Source organism: Asterias rubens, chromosome 22 (assembly GCF_902459465.1).
Source record: "Asterias rubens chromosome 22, eAstRub1.3, whole genome shotgun sequence".
Classification (NCBI taxonomy): Eukaryota; Metazoa; Echinodermata; class Asteroidea; order Forcipulatida; family Asteriidae; genus Asterias; species Asterias rubens.
Window position 1 is genome coordinate 4868257 of NC_047083.1, and position 18486 is coordinate 4886742.

General features: G+C 40.6%; 1 protein-coding gene across 1 annotated transcript; it reads left to right on the forward strand.

Annotated features, from left to right (window-relative positions):
- Positions 1-450: 450 nt before the first annotated feature.
- Positions 451-18486, forward strand: LOC117305235 (cytochrome P450 3A24-like). Its single transcript, XM_033790056.1, has 13 exons — positions 451-696; positions 4894-4987; positions 5556-5608; positions 5911-6007; positions 6524-6640; positions 6976-7064; positions 8110-8258; positions 9306-9442; positions 10325-10447; positions 16075-16295; positions 16471-16608; positions 17130-17292; positions 18079-18486. The coding sequence occupies exons 1-13, from the start codon at positions 626-628 to the stop codon at positions 18151-18153; spliced, it is 1527 nt and encodes a 508-aa protein (XP_033645947.1). The 5' UTR covers positions 451-625; the 3' UTR covers positions 18154-18486.

The window sequence follows — 18486 nt, forward strand, 5'->3', positions numbered from 1 at the left end:
AAAGAAAATCAACCCAAAAGGATTACACATTACACATACCCTAAAAGTGAACGATATTGTGTAATGACATTGCTATACATTACAATACCTTAAAGGAACACGTTGCCTTGGATCGGTCGAGTTGGTCTGTAAAAATCGTTTGTAACTGTTTGTTATAAAATGCATATGTTTAGAAAGATATTTTAAAAGTAGAATAATAATGATCCACACAAGTATCACTCGAAATTGCGTGGTTTTCCTTTTAACTCGTCGACAAACACGGTCGGCCATTTATGGGAGTCAAATTCCATAACATTAATGGCCGACCGTGTTAGTTCGCAAAGTAAAAGGAAAAACAAGCAATTTCGAGACAAATGTGTGCGGATCATTGTATTCTACTTTAAAACATCTTTCTAACCATATGCATTTTAAGACCAACTCGACCGATCCAAGGCTCCGTGTTCCTTTAACTGCACTCTCGCTTCGATGCACATTGGTTTGCATAGAGCCATCGCATGATGCCAAGTGCACCCTGTGCGCTATAATACGCCTTTATGCATACTTTACAAATCATTCTCTTCTTAATGCATGCCAAAGAGTGTTTATAAATTACTACGGTAGAATAGTTTGGCTCTGGTTGTTCGAGATGGAGATTTTGGGAATGGATGTGTCGGTGACTTGGGTGTTAGTTACCGGACTTATAACTCTGACTGCTTGGTGAGTGGTACTGCTCATAGACGTAGTATTTTTAAAGACACTGGACACTCTTCTCACTTGGTGATCTAAACATATGCATACAATAACAAACCTGTGGAAATTTGATCTAAACATATGCATACAATAACAAACCTGTGAAAATTTGAGCTCAATTGGTGGTCGAAGTTTTGAGATAATAATGAAAGAAAAAACACCCTTGTCACACGAAGTTGTGGGCTTTCAGATGCTTGATTTTCGAAACCTCAAAATACTAAGCTTGAGGTCTCGAAATCAAATTCGTGGAAAACTACCTCTTTCTCGAAAACTACGTCACATCAGAGGGAGCCGTTTCTCACAATGTCATACTACCAACCTCTATCCATTACTCGTAATACCAAGTAAGGTTTTATGCTAATAATTAGTTTGAGTAATTACCAATAGTGTCCACTGCCTTTAAAGGCAGTGGACACTATCGGTATATTCAAACGTACGGGGGAAGATCAAGGTCTACCCGTGGAGGCTAATCGAATGCACCCTATGGTGGGGCCTCAATAAGGGTTTTGCAGCTCTATTGATAGACGCTTTGTTGGTATCTTTTTATGGGTTCTTTATTCGCTATAAAGTTTTGTTAACTTAATTGGATTGGAATTAAAGTGAATTGTTCTATTAACATGACTGCATTTGCTTATAAAAAATACTATCCTTTATTCACTACCCTACAGTGTTCTTTTTACTTGATTAGATTGATAATTAAGTTATTTGAATTGGGTTACCCACTTGATTAGATTGATAATTAAGTTATTTGAATTGGGTTACCCATGACTTATCCCCCACGGAACAGGGAGCACACTCTGTTGCGTGTGTACCTGACTAGGGTCATGCAGCTCCAGTATAGCCTTTTTGAGGTATGGCGGACACATTGGGTGCGGTACGTTCGAATAGCTTTGACGTCAATCCAGGGGCTCACCCGGTCCAGCCCCCAGTGCCCTGCGTGTGGGGTGACCCGAGGTGCATGACTTCACCACGAGAGGGTGAGTGTGATCCTTCGATTAGCTCTTGTCAGGGGCTCATCCGAGCAGTACTCTATGATCCGAGTGAGCACTGCGACCCAGGGAATCTTATCACACGCACTCTTTTAATGGGTGCATTGTTTGGTTTGGGTGTATACACAAATTAACCAAACCAAATGCAGTTAAAATGTGTCCACCCTATCTCAAAATGGCTTATTGGCTTGAATTAGCCTTTTAGAAATGAGTGCACTGTTTGGTTTGGGTGTAATACAGACAAGTTTACCCTAAACCAAATTTGGTGTTATACTAATGGGTGCGTTCCTTTAGCTTCCATGGGTCATCCTCGGTCTGCCCCGGTGCGTTAGAATAGCCTTCAACGTCATTCCAGGGGCTCACCCAGGTCAGCGCCCAGTGCCCTGCTTGTGGAGTGGGTCACTTGGGGGCTGGCCCCACAGGTAAACGACGTCACTACGAGAGCGGTGAGTGGTTGTTCGTTTAGCTCTTTATAGAAAGGTTTGCGGTAAACACCATGCAATGACTATCTCTAATGAGTTGGGGTGGTTCTGAAAAGAACCGTTGGTTTCAACTCGACGTTTCCGTCAGTATGCTCTGATCGTCTTCTGGAGATGACCTTTCTATATCGTATTTCCACCATGCAAAGTTTCAAATCCAACGTTTAGCTCTTGTCAGGGGCTCACCCGAGTGAGCACCGCGGGGTAGACCCAGGGAAGCTAAACAAACGCACCCAATGTGTCCACTACCATCTCAAAATGGCCTATTGATTTCCTTACTGAGTTTATGAAAACTGAAGGACTCTTGTAGATTGTACAAGTGGACAAATGGTGGCCCAGTCAAAATGGCAAGAAAATGCATTCATAAATACCTCAGAATGTTTCGCTATTCCTATTGGTGGAGAGCGCGTCACGTGGGTGTGCATAAACCTTTGTTTATGACCGGTAAAAGGTGTTAATTCATGGGCGTTACACGCGACCTTGCACCTGTTCGTATAAGACAGTTTCTTCATTCCTATTGGTCGAGAGCAACGGCTGAAACAGTTGTGCCACATCACGCGATACGCGCACAGCATTCCCTTATAAGGAGTTGTTTACCCAAGGGCGGCGGAGGGCTTTACCATTTCATAGCTGGAGGGGTGTTGTGTTGAAAGAAATCATTTAACAATTTAATTTTGGCATTTATTTTACTTTTTGACCAAAAAGTGATGATGTTTTTGACCGAAAAGGTATTTATGAATGGGAATCAAAGTGTGTTGGTTTTCAACTAGTGGTTTAAACCCGCCGAGGCCTGGTTCTTTAAGAACCAGGGGCCAATTTCATAGAGCTGCTTATAAGCAAAAGCACGAAAATAGCTCGCTTATTATTTTTACACATGTTTAAACTGGCCAAAATTTCATGCCATATACATTGCTTATGACCAGTATTAAGCTGTTGTTTACTTAGCATAACAATTGAGTGGTATCTTGGCCGGTTATCTGATTTTACTAAGCAATGAATTTTTTGCTTAAGCAAAATTTTGTGCTTAAGCAGCTCTATGGAATTGGGCCCAGGTCTCGTTGGGATTAAACCACTAGTTGAAAACCTCTTCACCACACATTGATTCCCTTAGTGATCACACACAATTGTTGCGTAGCCTATACTGACGTTGGTGAGCCGCATAGGGTAATGTAGTCTTGAAGTCAAGACGGTAATTGTTAAGTGCGGTGTGTAGTTACAGCGCGGTGTAGCTGCGGGGACGATACACACACCCTCGATCCCAGACGATACACACACGACTGTTGCATGTGTAACATCGCACTGGACAGTGACTGTTGCATGAAAGGCAGACAAATAGGCAGCGCCTAACGACTTGGCATCAAGTCTAAGGGTAATGCGGCTCCATTGAAGAAGGCACTGACAATACTTGATAACCACAAGATATACAAGAGTCACTCAGTTTGCATAACCCCTGTATGAAAACAAGAAGAAACCATACAAGCACTCTTCTTAGCATGTGCACATTTACGAGTAGGGCCTGCTTTGGATTTTAACCTAAAGGCACGGGATATGCATTCCTATGGTAATTGTCAAAGAACATATAATTATTCTGATTTTGTGTACAATCTGTGAAAAAGAAACTATCGTTTTAATAGTCATCGAAGTTGCAAGAGATGAAAGAAAAAAACGTTTGAAATAAGCGTGTGTACTTTCAGATGCCTAAAAAGGCTTCAGGCCTGACATTTTAAGAGGTTTGTTATTTTATGCATCTATGTTGGGCTACACTAGGTGAAAAGAGCTGGTCTTTGACAATTGCCAAAGGTGGCCATGACAGTGCCTTTACTTCACACAGATTGTGCATTCAAATGGGAACCCCTCCGCTTGGAATCCCAAACGATCCGTATGCAAATTTTGTTCTGTACATCAAAATTACCACTTTTCATTGGAGCATTGAAAGGCAGTGGACACTATTGGTAATTGCTCAAAATAATTATTAGCATAAAACCTTTATTGGTTACGAGTAATGGGTAGAGGTTGGTGGTATAAAACATTGTGAGAAACAGCTCCCTCTGAAGTGCCATAGTTTTGGAGAAAGAAGTAATTTTCCACGAATTTGATTTCGAGACCTCAAGTTATAGAACTAGAGGTCTCGAAATCAACCATCTAAACGCACACAACTTCATGTGACAAGGGTGTTTTCTTTTTTCTTCTTCATTATTATCTCGCAACTTTGATGACCGATTGAGCTAACATTTTCACAGGTTTGTTATTTTATGCATATGTTGAGATACACTAACTATGAAGGCTAGTCTATGACAATTACCAATAGTGTCCACTGCCTTTAAACAAAAATCATGACCTTTTTTTAGAATGGCAATTCTAGAATACGGGGGGGGGGGGGGGGGTTGCGTCCCGTATACACATTTCCTTTGCACAAATTAATTTCTGCTATACTATCAGGACACCAGTCATAGCCTGCACATGAGGAGGGGCATTATTTTTGGGGCTGGTAACCATATACTGGTAAGCGTAATTTGGTTTGTGCTAAAATAAGCAGCTTTATTTGAAATAGGGCCTTGGTGTTGCAAACTCTTTTTATTTTCGATTCTACGTGTGACTTAAACAAACTTTTTCGTTGAGTACTTTTTGAAACAACACAAACCATTTACATAGTATGCAATTGTAATTATTTGCATTACAATTTTTGTTTCTTCTAGGTACGATTGGTGGAGCCATCACTACTTCCAGCGACTGGGTATTCCCGTTGCTGACTATATCCCCATCTTTGGGAATTTACTCCAATGGCGATATGTACGTTTCTTTTTAACCTATACCACTGCTAAATTATTATCCCTTTCAAATGACGCCAATAGCTTAGAGGCAGTTGTGGACACAGTTGGTAATTACTCAAAATATTTATTAGCATAAAATCTTACTTGGTAACGAGTAATGGGTAGAGGTTGATAGTGTAAAATACTATCATCAGCTCTCCATTGCTCATTAATACCATGTACGTTTTGTGCTAACTTATATTTTGTAGTAATTACCAAAAGTGTCCAGTGGCGTTGCTTTGGTGCTTTTGAACTATATCTGTGAATAAGAGTCAACATTACTTGAATAGACCTGTATAATGGTGTCACCATAGTATTGTTTTTACTCCATACACATCGGTGTGACCAAATTGAGGTTCGAAGGGGGGGGCAGTCTGAGTGCCCTTTGTACCAAAAATAGATTTTGAACTATGATTTTTGCCGTTTTGTATTCAGGGAACATCACAAAGATTGCAGCAGGGTGATACAGTTTTATGAATCTTGAGCCATTTCCCATGTTAAACCATCAAAGACTCTTAACTATGTATTTTGTGTTTTGAACCAAACAGGGGTTTCATCAAACTTTTGCCGATTTTGCGAAGAAGTACGGCAAAGTTTTTGGGTAAGACATCAACGAATCGTAATTTGGTTTGTCTATTAATGTTTGAAAATATTAATTGAAGGTTAAACTTCACTCATACTCCATAACATGGTTTCTATGAATTCTTATTACATTTTGCTTTTTTAAAACAAATCATAAAAGAGTTGAATGACCTTTTTACATTTTTTATCATAATTAAAAGTAGGTTTTTATTTAACCTTGGCATAACTAAAAAAAAAAAAAAACTTTACGATTATGCAGCTCCGGCAGGTTCACTGAGAACGAAAACTTCAATGAAAGCTTACTTTCTCTTTTCTTTTCAGAATGTATGAATTTAGGAAACCTGTTTTGATAGTAACCGATCCTGAGATCATCAGGAAAATGTGCATCAAGAATTTCTCCAGTTTCATCAATCGTAAGGTAGGATTGTTTGTAAACGGCCTTTTGTGGACATTTATTATTTCAATCATCGGTTCTTCAATTGCTATTCTGCACATTTTTCATGTGAAGGTTGGAATGGGAGACTTTCTGGGACGATAGAGGGCAGCAGACTTACCGGGTAAATCCATTGTTCTCAGAATTATGCGCATGTTCAGAACTACGTAAACAATGGAAATTTACCCGGTATGTCTGCTGCCACCTAGCGTTGGAAAGTCTCCTATTGTCATGGAGTTTGAGTGAGATTTCTGATTGAAGTAACAAAATTGCTACAACATTTACGAGCGTGGATTGTGAGGTCTCGAAATCGAATTCGTGGAAAAATACTTCTTTCTCGAAAATTACGTTACTTCAGAGGGAGACGTTTCTCACAATGTTTTCTAATATCAACCTCTCCCCACTACTCGTTACCAAGTAAGGTTTTTTGCTAATAATTATTTTCAGTAATTACCAATAGTGTCCAATTCCTTTAAATGACTTGTTATCATTCCCTTGCAGACTTTACCATTGTGTCAGCAACCGAGAGACAAGGGTTTGACTCGACTCAAGGGCCAAGAATGGAAGGAAGTTCGTAACGTCGTCATGCCGTCTTTTAGTGCCTCTAAAATGCGTCTTGTAAGAATACAGCTTATAAGAAACATTACAAGATCAATATCTCATAGATCCATGTTCTGAGGTAGTGCTAGTGACAATTTACAAACAAACCGTAAAGGGTTTGGTCCTTTTTTTGTAACACTGTGTCCACAGATTTACATTAAACTTAAAGAAGACAATGATGGTAGAAAGTTCCCCTTAAAATATTTTGCTGAGCTGATGTTGTTGTTTTTGAGAAATTGGTAAAAACTTTCACAATTATTTTTCTTAAATACCCCCACGTGATGCGCTCTCCACCAATAGGAATAGCGAAACTGTCTGAGGTGTAATAAGAATGAATGTTTAATCTCCCCCAGATGTCTCCACTGATTAATGGTTGCGGCGATAGCTTGGTTGCTAATATCAACAAAGCACAGACTGGGGGAAAATCTGTCGACTGCAGAGAGTAAGTCCGATTGTGTTGTCTGCTGTTGTTTTCTTGTAAATGTATTTGTCTGTTGATTCTAACAGTATGAGGTATAATATTATTAAGAGATGTTAAATTTGCATCGGTGATAAAGACAATTTTTTTTTTACCCATACACCGATGTATGTTAGCACTGTATACTCAGTACTTTCCCGAGTTCTGTGAAAACAAATATCACAGGCATGTTACTCGGGTGGGATTCGAACCCACGACCCTTGCAATTCTAGAGCAGTGTCTTACCAACTAGACTAACGAGGTTGCTCGGTAGCTATAGAATCCTATGCAATTCGAATCCTATGTTTTGGCAGCGGCTATAAATAATTGTTGGCACACCTACGCGTGTTCGTCCGTCCTTGTTGTCCCTTGTCTTTGTCTCTGTGAGTCTTACATTCACTGTAGTATGTCAATAGGTAATGGTACAAAAGCCAAGGCATCGCCCAATCCTAAGTTTTACCCTTCAGACTTGTTAATAATGTTGGCTACTCATTTTAACTGCCACCGTTAACACTATGAAACACCAATATTATGTAAACAAAAATTACGTTAGGGCAATACTAAAAAGAAATGTTTATTGAATTATTAATTGATTTGAATTGTTGTTGCATTTTTTTTCTTTTCTTTTTTCTTGCAAGTCGCCAGACACCCGGAGGCCTGAAGGCCACTACAAACCAATTTTTCCGTTGGGCCGTTGCCACCCACTCCTGGTGCCGTTGCCACCCACTCTTATGGCATGGCTGAAGCAGGGTTGCCCCTTTTCAGTCCATATTTTCGGTGCGTTCGTTTAGCTTCCCTGGGTCGACCCCGGTTTGTGGCGGTTTTTTTTTTTTCAGGACGAACGTGGGTAATTATCTGCACACGTTCGTCCTGGGAAAAGAAAACGCCACACACCGGGGTCGACCCAGGGAAACTAAACGAACGCACCCTTTATGGTTGTAGGCTTGGTTGTCATTCCTCATAATACCAAATATGAATCACTCAAACTTTTATTTCGATTATAAATATGTTTATTTGTACCAATCTATAGGATATTTGGTAGTTTCGCTATGGATGCAAGCGCATTGTGTGGATTCGGATTGGAAGTTGACTCCCAGAAAAACAAAGATGATCCTCTGGTTGAGCATGCAAGGAAGGCCGTCGATTTCTTCTTGTACAATCCAGCCAGGTTGATTTGTGGTAAGTATTGACAATGGGGGACTTTTATTGTGCTTGCGCGTTATAAATACGGTTATTATTATGATTCAGTCCCATTCTCGTGTAAAAGGTCCCTAAGCATACGTCACTCCAACTTTCTAAAAAGAACACGTAGCAAACACACAGTACAGTGCGCGTGCCGGAAAATGTAGAACAGGTTTTGGAATCATCAGAGCATCAAAAATCAAGTAAAGTCGATGAAAGTTACTTTTTTTTCGAAATCTACGTCACTTCAGAGGGAGCAGTGTCTTACAATGTTTTATACTTTTCTCACAATGTTTTATATTATAACACCCCTTGCAAGTATTCTGCCTGCTCATTGGTTTAGAGCGCGTCACATGACATGTCTTAGTTTCGCTAGACGACGGCCGTGTGATAGTGCGTCGGTTTGCCATGCGCTAGTCCGAAGACTAGCACACGGCGCCGTGCGCTAGTCCGACAGACTAGCACACGGCGTGCAGTACCCAGACGTCCGTTGCGTGTACGAGGATGATAAATTAATAGTCTGTAACCATTTCGGATTGCACGACACTACATGCAACACAGTAAGTAAAAGTGTTTGCAATCTGTATTCGCGTCGTCCGTGGATTGTAGCATTCAGGTCTGTAACTTAATAATAATAGTACAGTATTTAGAAATGTTTGGGGTGTTATAAAACAAATATTGACTGCTTTTACTCGTGCAATGGTTAAAAACTATGACTCCCTTGGTGATCCCCGGAGCGTTCTATTTTCCCTCGGCTTCGCCTCTGGAAAATAGAACGCTCCGGGGATCACCTCGGGAGTCATAGTTTTAACCATAGCACTCGAAGCAGTCAATATTTGTATACTATCAACCTCTCCCCGTTACTCGTTACCAAGTAACAGGTTTTATGATAATATTTATTTTGAGTAATTACTAATTGTGTCCACTGCCTTTAATTAGCCTCCGAGAAAGACTCTGCAAGGGGTCGAAACATTATGCCATTAACTATTTCTTATCTTACTTTTCAAGTCACATTATTCTCGTTTCATTTGTACTGCTGATTAGGTATTTTCCCGATTCTTCGACCTATCTTCGACTACTTCGACTTTGGTGTTTTTGACAGCAAAGCTGTCGACTTCTTCACCGCATTAACGAACGACACTTGTAAACTTCGCAGACAAGAAGGAAAGTCCGCCTCCCAAGTAAGAAAGTGTCAAATAAATAACACAAACTTAAAAGGGTTGGGTACTTTTTGTATGACACAAAACACTATGTCCATAGATTTGCATTAAAGGGAAGGTACACGTTTGGCAATTACTCAAAACAAATGTTAACTTAAAAACTGACTTGGTAACGAGCATTGGAGAGCTGTTGATAGTATAAAACATTGTGGGAAACAACTGAAGTAACGTAGTTTTTGAGAAAGAGGTAATTTCTCACAAAAATAATAAAAGACTTCAAGCTAGAAGTCTTTTAATCTATCTGAAAGTACACAAATTCGTCCAACAAGGGTGTTTTTTCTTTCATCATTTTCTCGCAACTTATGCTTATGATGGGATACACCAAGTGAGAACACTGGTCTTTTACAATTACCAAATGTGTACAGTGCCTTTAAACTTACACGTTTTACACGCATGGTCTTGGTCTTTGTCGTGGTATTTGTCATGCTGGTCTTGGTCTTGCTATCGGGTGTACGCGTCTTGACTATAACACTCGATCACCACAGGGCCAATTTCATTGAGCTCAAGCATAAATTATTGCTTAGCAATTTTCTACTAAATGGACAGGATACCAGTCACTGGTCTTGGTATCAGGTGTACCCGTCTTGACTAAAACACTGGTCACCACAGGGCCAATTTCATTGAGCTTAAGCATAAATTATTGCTTAGCAATTTTTTACTTTTAGTAGAAATGGACAGTATACCAGTCACAAATTATACATGGGACATGGTAATTAGGAAGCTGGTAAACTTATACTGATCAGCAAAAATGTTGCTCAGCGGCTCTATGAAATTGAGCTCAGATCTAATTCTTGTGTTTACTTGTAAAAAATGACAATATTATTATATTTTATTCTTGTATAGCGGATTGATATACTTCAGTTGATGCTAAATGCTCATGGTGAAACAGGGGATGAGCGGACAAATTCTACCAAAGAGGGCGCTTCGACACGTAGGGCTCTAACAGCTGATGAGATTTTAGCTCAGGTGACTTTAGCATAGATTTAAATATCTGTCTTTAAAGGAACTGGGTCACCATTGGTTATTGTCAAAGATCAATATTCTCAATTACAAAGTAACACTTCAGTAAAATATTTGAATTGATTTCGAGACCTCATGCGTGATGTCTCGAAATCAAGTATCTGAAAGCACACAACTTAATATGTGAAAAGGGTGTTTTTTCTTTCATTAACTTTTACAGATTTGTACACAAAATGTTGAGATACCCTTGTCTTTGACAATTAGCAAAGGTGTCCAGTGTCTTTAACTAAAAGTGAAATTTATAACGGTGTATATAAAAAGAACAGAATTATAATGAATAAGTACAAACAAATACATATCCATTTATAGAAAAAGAGAGGGGGAAAGGGATTAAGGAAAGGATCCAGAAAGAAGCGGGAAAATAACAGCCAATCAAAGTTTTTATTTCAGAGACAATATTGGTGGCTATGAACCAATAGGAGTGAAGTGGCGAGGACAAATAATTATATATATATATATAATATATCCCGCTCTAGTCAATTTTCTTTGTTCAATCCAAAATCATTTAAAACAAATGTTCCCAGTCAGTTTCCCTTGTGGTTTATTATTTGATATCTGATATAAAAAAGTCGCATCCCCTTAAGGTGATCCCCTGTCTGCCGCTTCCCAGGTTGTATCGTTACCCGGGTGTGATCCCTGGCTACACGGCAGTTTGCGGTTTAATGGCTTCTGACAGGCACCCCCGAACAAAGATATTGACAAAATTGGGAGACCACCAACATAGGGCTAGATAGCTCAGTTGGTAGAGCGCCGGCACGTTAAACCGGAGGTCGTTGGTTCAAATCCCGCTCTAGTCAATTTTCTTTGTTCAATCCAAAATCATTTAAAACAAATGTTCCCAGTCAGTTTCCCTTGTGGTTTATTATTTGATATCTGATATAAAAAAGTCGCATCCCCTTAAGGTGATCCCCTGTCTGCCGCTTCCCAGGTTGTATCGTTACCGGGTGTGATCCCTGGCTACACGGCAGTTTGCGGTTTAATGGCTTCTGACAGGCACCCCCGAACAAAGATATTGACAAAATTGGGAGACCACCAACATAGGGCTAGATAGCTCAGTTGGTAGAGCGCCGGCACGTTAAACCGGAGGTCGTTGGTTCAAATCCCGCTCTAGTCAATTTTCTTTGTTCAATCCAAAATCATTTAAAACAAATGTTCCCAGTCAGTTTCCCTTGTGGTTTATTATTTGATATCTGATATAAAAAAGTCGCATCCCCTTAAGGTGATCCCCTGTCTGCCGCTTCCCAGGTTGTATCGTTACCCGGGTGTGATCCCTGGCTACACGGCAGTTTGCGGTTTAATGGCTTCTGACAGGCACCCCCGAACAAAGATATTGACAAAATTGGGAGACCACCAACATAGGGCTAGATAGCTCAGTTGGTAGAGCGCCGGCACGTTAAACCGGAGGTCGTTGGTTCAAATCCCGCTCTAGTCAATTTTCTTTGTTCAATCCAAAATCATTTAAAACAAATGTTCCCAGTCAGTTTCCCTTGTGGTTTATTATTTGATATCTGATATAAAAAAGTCGCATCCCCTTAAGGTGATCCCCTGTCTGCCGCTTCCCAGGTTGTATCGTTACCGGGTGTGATCCCTGGCTACACGGCAGTTTGCGGTTTAATGGCTTCTGACAGGCACCCCCGAACAAAGATATTGACAAAATTGGGAGACCACCAACATAGGGCTAGATAGCTCAGTTGGTAGAGCGCCGGCACGTTAAACCGGAGGTCGTTGGTTCAAATCCCGCTCTAGTCAATTTTCTTTGTTCAATCCAAAATCATTTAAAACAAATGTTCCCAGTCAGTTTCCCTTGTGGTTTATTATTTGATATCTGATATAAAAAAGTCGCATCCCCTTAAGGTGATCCCCTGTCTGCCGCTTCCCAGGTTGTATCGTTACCCGGGTGTGATCCCTGGCTACACGGCAGTTTGCGGTTTAATGGCTTCTGACAGGCACCCCCGAACAAAGATATTGACAAAATTGGGAGACCACCAACATAGGGCTAGATAGCTCAGTTGGTAGAGCGCCGGCACGTTAAACCGGAGGTCGTTGGTTCAAATCCCGCTCTAGTCAATTTTCTTTGTTCAATCCAAAATCATTTAAAACAAATGTTCCCAGTCAGTTTCCCTTGTGGTTTATTATTTGATATCTGATATAAAAAAGTCGCATCCCCTTAAGGTGATCCCCTGTCTGCCGCTTCCCAGGTTGTATCGTTACCCGGGTGTGATCCCTGGCTACACGGCAGTTTGCGGTTTAATGGCTTCTGACAGGCACCCCCGAACAAAGATATTGACAAAATTGGGAGACCACCAACATAGGGCTAGATAGCTCAGTTGGTGAAGCGCCGGCACGTTAAACCGGAGGTCGTTGGTTCAAATCCCGCTCTAGTCAATTTTCTTTGTTCAATCCAAAATCATTTAAAACAAATGTTCCCAGTCAGTTTCCCTTGTGGTTTATTATTTGATATCTGATATAAAAAAGTCGCATCCCCTTAAGGTGATCCCCTGTCTGCCGCTTCCCAGGTTGTATCGTTACCCGGGTGTGATCCCTGGCTACACGGCAGTTTGCGGTTTAATGGCTTCTGACAGGCACCCCCGAACAAAGATATTGACAAAATTGGGAGACCACCAACATAGGGCTAGATAGCTCAGTTGGTAGAGCGCCGGCACGTTAAACCGGAGGTCGTTGGTTCAAATCCCGCTCTAGTCAATTTTCTTTGTTCAATCCAAAATCATTTAAAACAAATGTTCCCAGTCAGTTTCCCTTGTGGTTTATTATTTGATATCTGATATAAAAAAGTCGCATCCCCTTAAGGTGATCCCCTGTCTGCCGCTTCCCAGGTTGTATCGTTACCCGGGTGTGATCCCTGGCTACACGGCAGTTTGCGGTTTAATGGCTTCTGACAGGCACCCCCGAACAAAGATATTGACAAAATTGGGAGACCACCAACATAGGGCTAGATAGCTCAGTTGGTAGAGCGCCGGCACGTTAAACCGGAGGTCGTTGGTTCAAATCCCGCTCTAGTCAATTTTCTTTGTTCAATCCAAAATCATTTAAAACAAATGTTCCCAGTCAGTTTCCCTTGTGGTTTATTATTTGATATATATAATATATAATATATAATATATAATATATATATATAATATATAATATATAATATAATATAATATAATGAATAGGGTAGATGGCCTTAGCTTTCGATCCAATCCGGACCTTCTTCAGAGGCATAAGACAAGTACAAACAAATACATATCCATTTATAGAAAAAGAGAGGGGGAAAGGGATTAAGGAAAGGATCCAGAAAGAAGCGGGAAAATAACAGCCAACCAAAGTTCCTATTTCAGAAACAATATTGGGGGCTATGAACCAATAGGAGTGAAGTGGCGAGGACAAAGGATGTTTAGAATGAAAGGAAGGGTTACTGGACCATAAAAGTGGTAAATGTATTGTTCGACAACAATGGAGGGAGACATGAAAGGGTAGGATTAGAGAGCAAGTTGCATCATGATGCAACTAACAATGGTCAATTAATAAGAATAGCAAGATCAAAGGTATGATGATTTTAAAAATAGGTATGAGGGACCTGTGGAAAAAAAGGGGGGGGGGTTACTTACATCAGATAGTTACAGTGATGAATTTATAAAAACAACTTTAAACTAGGTTAATTTATACTTTATGTACAGAATATATACAACATATGAGCTCTTAGGCAGAAGTGAAGTGGAGGGTAATGAGAAGTTATTTAACACCAGTGTTTATGTTAAGTCCAAAGGGTTTTACTGTCTTGAGTTGGTGAATCCAGTGTGATTCTCTATTCTTGCGGTGTGTGTCATCACCATTGCAAGCTTCAATCACCAGAAGTTCAACATCAATGACACTATGATTGGGGCTGTTGAAGTGGATAGAGACTGGGTACGGTTTCTTAGTCTTTATGGAAGAGACATGATTCGCAAAGCGAAGACTAAGTTTGGTCTTAGTCTCTCCCACATATTGTAGCCCACATCTCTTACATGATATGACATAGACTACATTAGACGTGCTGCATTCAGAGTCGGTCTTGATGTTGTATGAAGAGCCAGTGGTATGACTCTTCACCTTAAGTGAGGGCTTAATGTGCAGACACGTTTTGCATTTGGAACGGGTACATTTGTGACAGCCCAGTATATCTGTCGGGGGTTGTGTTTGGACTGTACCTGGGGGAAGTTTGGCCCTGACTAGTATGTCACCAAGGTTCTTAGGGCGGCGGAATGCAACCATGGGAACCTCAGTGATTGCTGAGTGTAACCTGCTGGAGGAGTGAAGTATAGGCATGTTATTATTGAGAATTGAGGGAAGTTTGGGTAGTTTGGGGTGGAAGGTGGTGACCAAAGCAACTCTATTGGTAGGAGGTTTTTTAGCTCCCGTGTTAGTCAACAGAGTATGACGAGGTACGTTGAGAGCCCTGTTGATAGCAAGTTGGACCCTACGTTCGCTGTGTCCCCTAGATACAAGGTGTTTCCTTAGCTCTGATGAGCGCCTCTTGTACAGGGTATCTGTGGAACAGATACGCCTGATACGTAAGGCCTGACTGTAAGCAATTGCCTTCTTACAGTGACTAGGGTGACAGCTATTGGAGAGAAGGTACTGGTGGGTGTCGGTGGGTTTACTGTAAACATCTGTGACAAGGCCATTAGGAGACTTGGTTATTGTCACATCTAGAAAGTTCACACTGGTGAGAGATTGTTCGGTAGTGAACTTTATGGTGGGGTGAAATGAGTTGATATGGGCAATAAACTCATCCAAGCTGTCTTGGTCACCACACCAGATGGAGAAAATATCATCAAAAAATCTCCACCAAACTAGTGGTCGGTTGGGGGCGGAGGACAGGAGTCTGTCCTCCAACTGAGACATGAATAGGTTAGCATATGAGGGTGCCATTTTGGTACCCATGGCAGTACCCTGTACCTGTAGAAAATGCCTGTCAGAAAATGTGAAATTATTCTTCATTAGAATGTGGCTCATGAGTTCCTTAATATGACTCACTGAGGGGCGGGACTGATTACTAGCATTGAGGGCAGAGACACATGCACTCATGCCTTCATGATGGGGTATGTTAGTATACAGTGATGAAACATCAAAAGTAACCAAAATAGCAGAGTCAGGTATTTGGTGCTTGACCTCATCTAGTTTGTGGAGAAAGTCTTTGGTATCCTTGATGAAGGAAGGAATACGGCAGACTAAGGGTTTGAGGAAGCTATCAACAAACTCAGAAATGCGCTCTGTGGGGCTACCATTCCCAGATACAATAGGTCTCCCCGGGTTATTGGGCTTGTGTATCTTAGGTAGAAGGTAGAACCTTGCTGTACGGGGGTCATGTGGGAGGAGATAGTTAAATGTATCTTTCTCAATATCATTGGCATTATAAATCTTAACCAGGGTGTCACTGATATCTGATAGAACAGAATTATGATATACCCAGGCAAAGCAGTGAATGAACAGAAAACTATTTTACAAAGTAAGATGTATTTACTCTTTTGAAAGAGGGTTAAAACATATTGTGGTTCAATTATTTGTTTTTTCCCCCGCCTTTTGTTTTCAAGAGCATCATATTTTTCTTTGCTGGATACGAAACCGTAAGCGCTCTTCTGATCTTCGTTACCTACGCGATGGCTACAAACCCAGACATCCAAGAAAAACTCCATGCAGAAATTGACGACAGCGCCCCCACGCGGGACAGCCTGAACTATGACGTCATCTTCAAGATGGAGTACCTTGATAAGGTGGTCAGTGAAACTCTTCGCATGTATCCTCCAGGAGCTGTGTAAGAAGATGTATTTTAAAGACGAATTTACCCTTTAACGTCTTTAAAAAAAAATTAAGTATTACTATTATTATAATTATTGTGGGTTTTTTTTTCAAGCTCTAGCTTTTTTGTAAAGATTCTTTGCCAGCTTTAAAAATTAAATCGACATTAAAATGTAGTTTTTCTTCTCCAGATTTGATCGCTTTTGTAACGAAACCGTTACCTATAATGGTCTCACCATAGAAAAGGGAGTTACCATCATGGTAAGCGTCTGGACAATTCATCACAACGAGGAGTACTGGCCAAACCCATCCAAGTTCGATCCCGAAAGGTACACAGTAATCCAGTGCGTCCCTTCCTTTCAACCACATCCGCATTTGAATGCTCACAAGATATTCCAATAATTATAACAACTGTTACATTTTCGAAACTGCGGCTTGACCTTGTGGTGTTTCCGCCCGATTGAGCCCCGTAATAAAGCACACTTCTTCTTTTATGGAGCCGGAAGCCATAGCCTTATCTTTAAAAAGTCGGATGAACTAGTGAGCGTTCAAATGCGGACGTGGTTGAAAAGACTGAATTCAGGTATTGTATAAACTGATCCACGTTTTTTCCATGTTACTGTACATTACACCACGATTTATTCGGTCCACACTTGACAAAACTCGTTCAGTGTCAAAAATCTTTCAGGTAAGCTGGGCCTATGATTCACTCATGTCATTATAACAAAATCTCTTGCATTATCTTCATTTCATTTCGTAAATTTCTACGGCCGTGATTGAATAGACTGATTGTATCTTTTTGCGTTGTTACTGTCCAACTCCAATCTTATTATATTTCTCAATCAAACAGGTTTAGTCCGGAGAACAAAGAGTCCATTCAACCGTGTACTTACCTACCGTTTGGTGTTGGACCTCGAAACTGTGCTGGCATGCGGTATGCCTTACTGGTTACCAAAATGGCGGTGCTGCGTGTCATGCAGAACTTCCGGTTTGAGGTCAGTCCGGAAACTCAGGTAAGTGGTTTTGGTTTTTGGTAATTGATATTATCAGCATTCATTATTGTTATTCGATGCGAGGATCATGGCCAAGATGGAGGCCGCATAATGATGGTCTATTATAATGTGTGTACAACTTTCCGGGTCATCCTGACCCAGAATGAGTCAGGCCCCTGCAACCTAGACCTGACTTAAGTCCCAATTCCGTGCTATCGGTCTGCATTCCCCAACCCGTTCCACAGTTTGGTGGCGAGCGCGCACTGCTAAACGGATTATTTGGTTATAGTAGTGTGATTGGCGCGATATGCTAATTAGGGACCTCTCTCACGAGAACAAGACTTGAATCGGACTTTATCAGGAATCCGGGTCAATTCTGACCAGCTGGAGTTTACTGCAGCATAAAGTAGCTGCTCCATTTACCGATAAAATGTTATAAACTTATTGCATGTCGGCACATGTCAGCTACTGCCAGTAGAGGTTAATAATAAAAGAAGTGTCTTCCAATTTTTTAATCATGTTTTAAAATAAACTGTATACATGAATTGATGTAAATGCCTTTACCCGTATATTTATAATCTCTATTCTCATAACTATGTTTTTTGTGTTTGTATTTGATGAATGTCGTCTGTTTATGCTTAATTTATACTTTCTCAAAAATGCGTTTGTGTTTGTGTAGGCCTCGTGAGTTAGCCCGTTTATAGTTAACTTTGTTAACACTTTGTAAATTTGAATGGTGTCAATTTTTTTTTCAAATAAATTAAAAACCATTATTAATAATAAACATATATCCAATCTGTATTCCAGATTCCTCTTCAACTGGGCAAAGTTGGTTTGGCACCAAAGAATCTGTTTGTGCGAATGGTTCCACGAAAGAAGTAACTACACCAGTTTATATAGTCAGCGAAGGAAATGTTTGCGTTTCTTTATGCAAGGAGTGGTCTGTACGCTAATCGAACGGTCACTCACTGTCTCGTGGTGACGTTATGCACCTCGGGCCAGCCCCAAGTGACCCGTTCAACAAGCAGGGCACTTGGGGTTGACCTGGGTGAGCCCCTGGAATGACGTCAAATATAACAATTATTATGGGATGTATTCAGTACATAGACATGTTTAACATTAAAAGCGCATAATGTATACAACATTAGTTTAATGTTAAAGACACTGTACACTATTGGTAATTGTCAAAGACGTGTCTTCACAGTTGATGTATCT

What these genes read in the sequence shown, in the direction of transcription:
- LOC117305235 (XM_033790056.1), top strand. Translation starts at nt 626, where the DNA reads ATGGAGATTTTGGGAATGGATGTGTCGGTGACTTGGGTGTTAGTTACC. An exon ending in TCCAGCCAGGTTGATTTGTG is followed by an intron (nt 8,259 to 9,305) that starts GTAAGTATTGAC and finishes ACTGCTGATTAG; the next exon opens with GTATTTTCCCGATTCTTCGA. An exon ending in TCCAAGTTCGATCCCGAAAG is followed by an intron (nt 16,609 to 17,129) that starts GTACACAGTAAT and finishes TCAATCAAACAG; the next exon opens with GTTTAGTCCGGAGAACAAAG.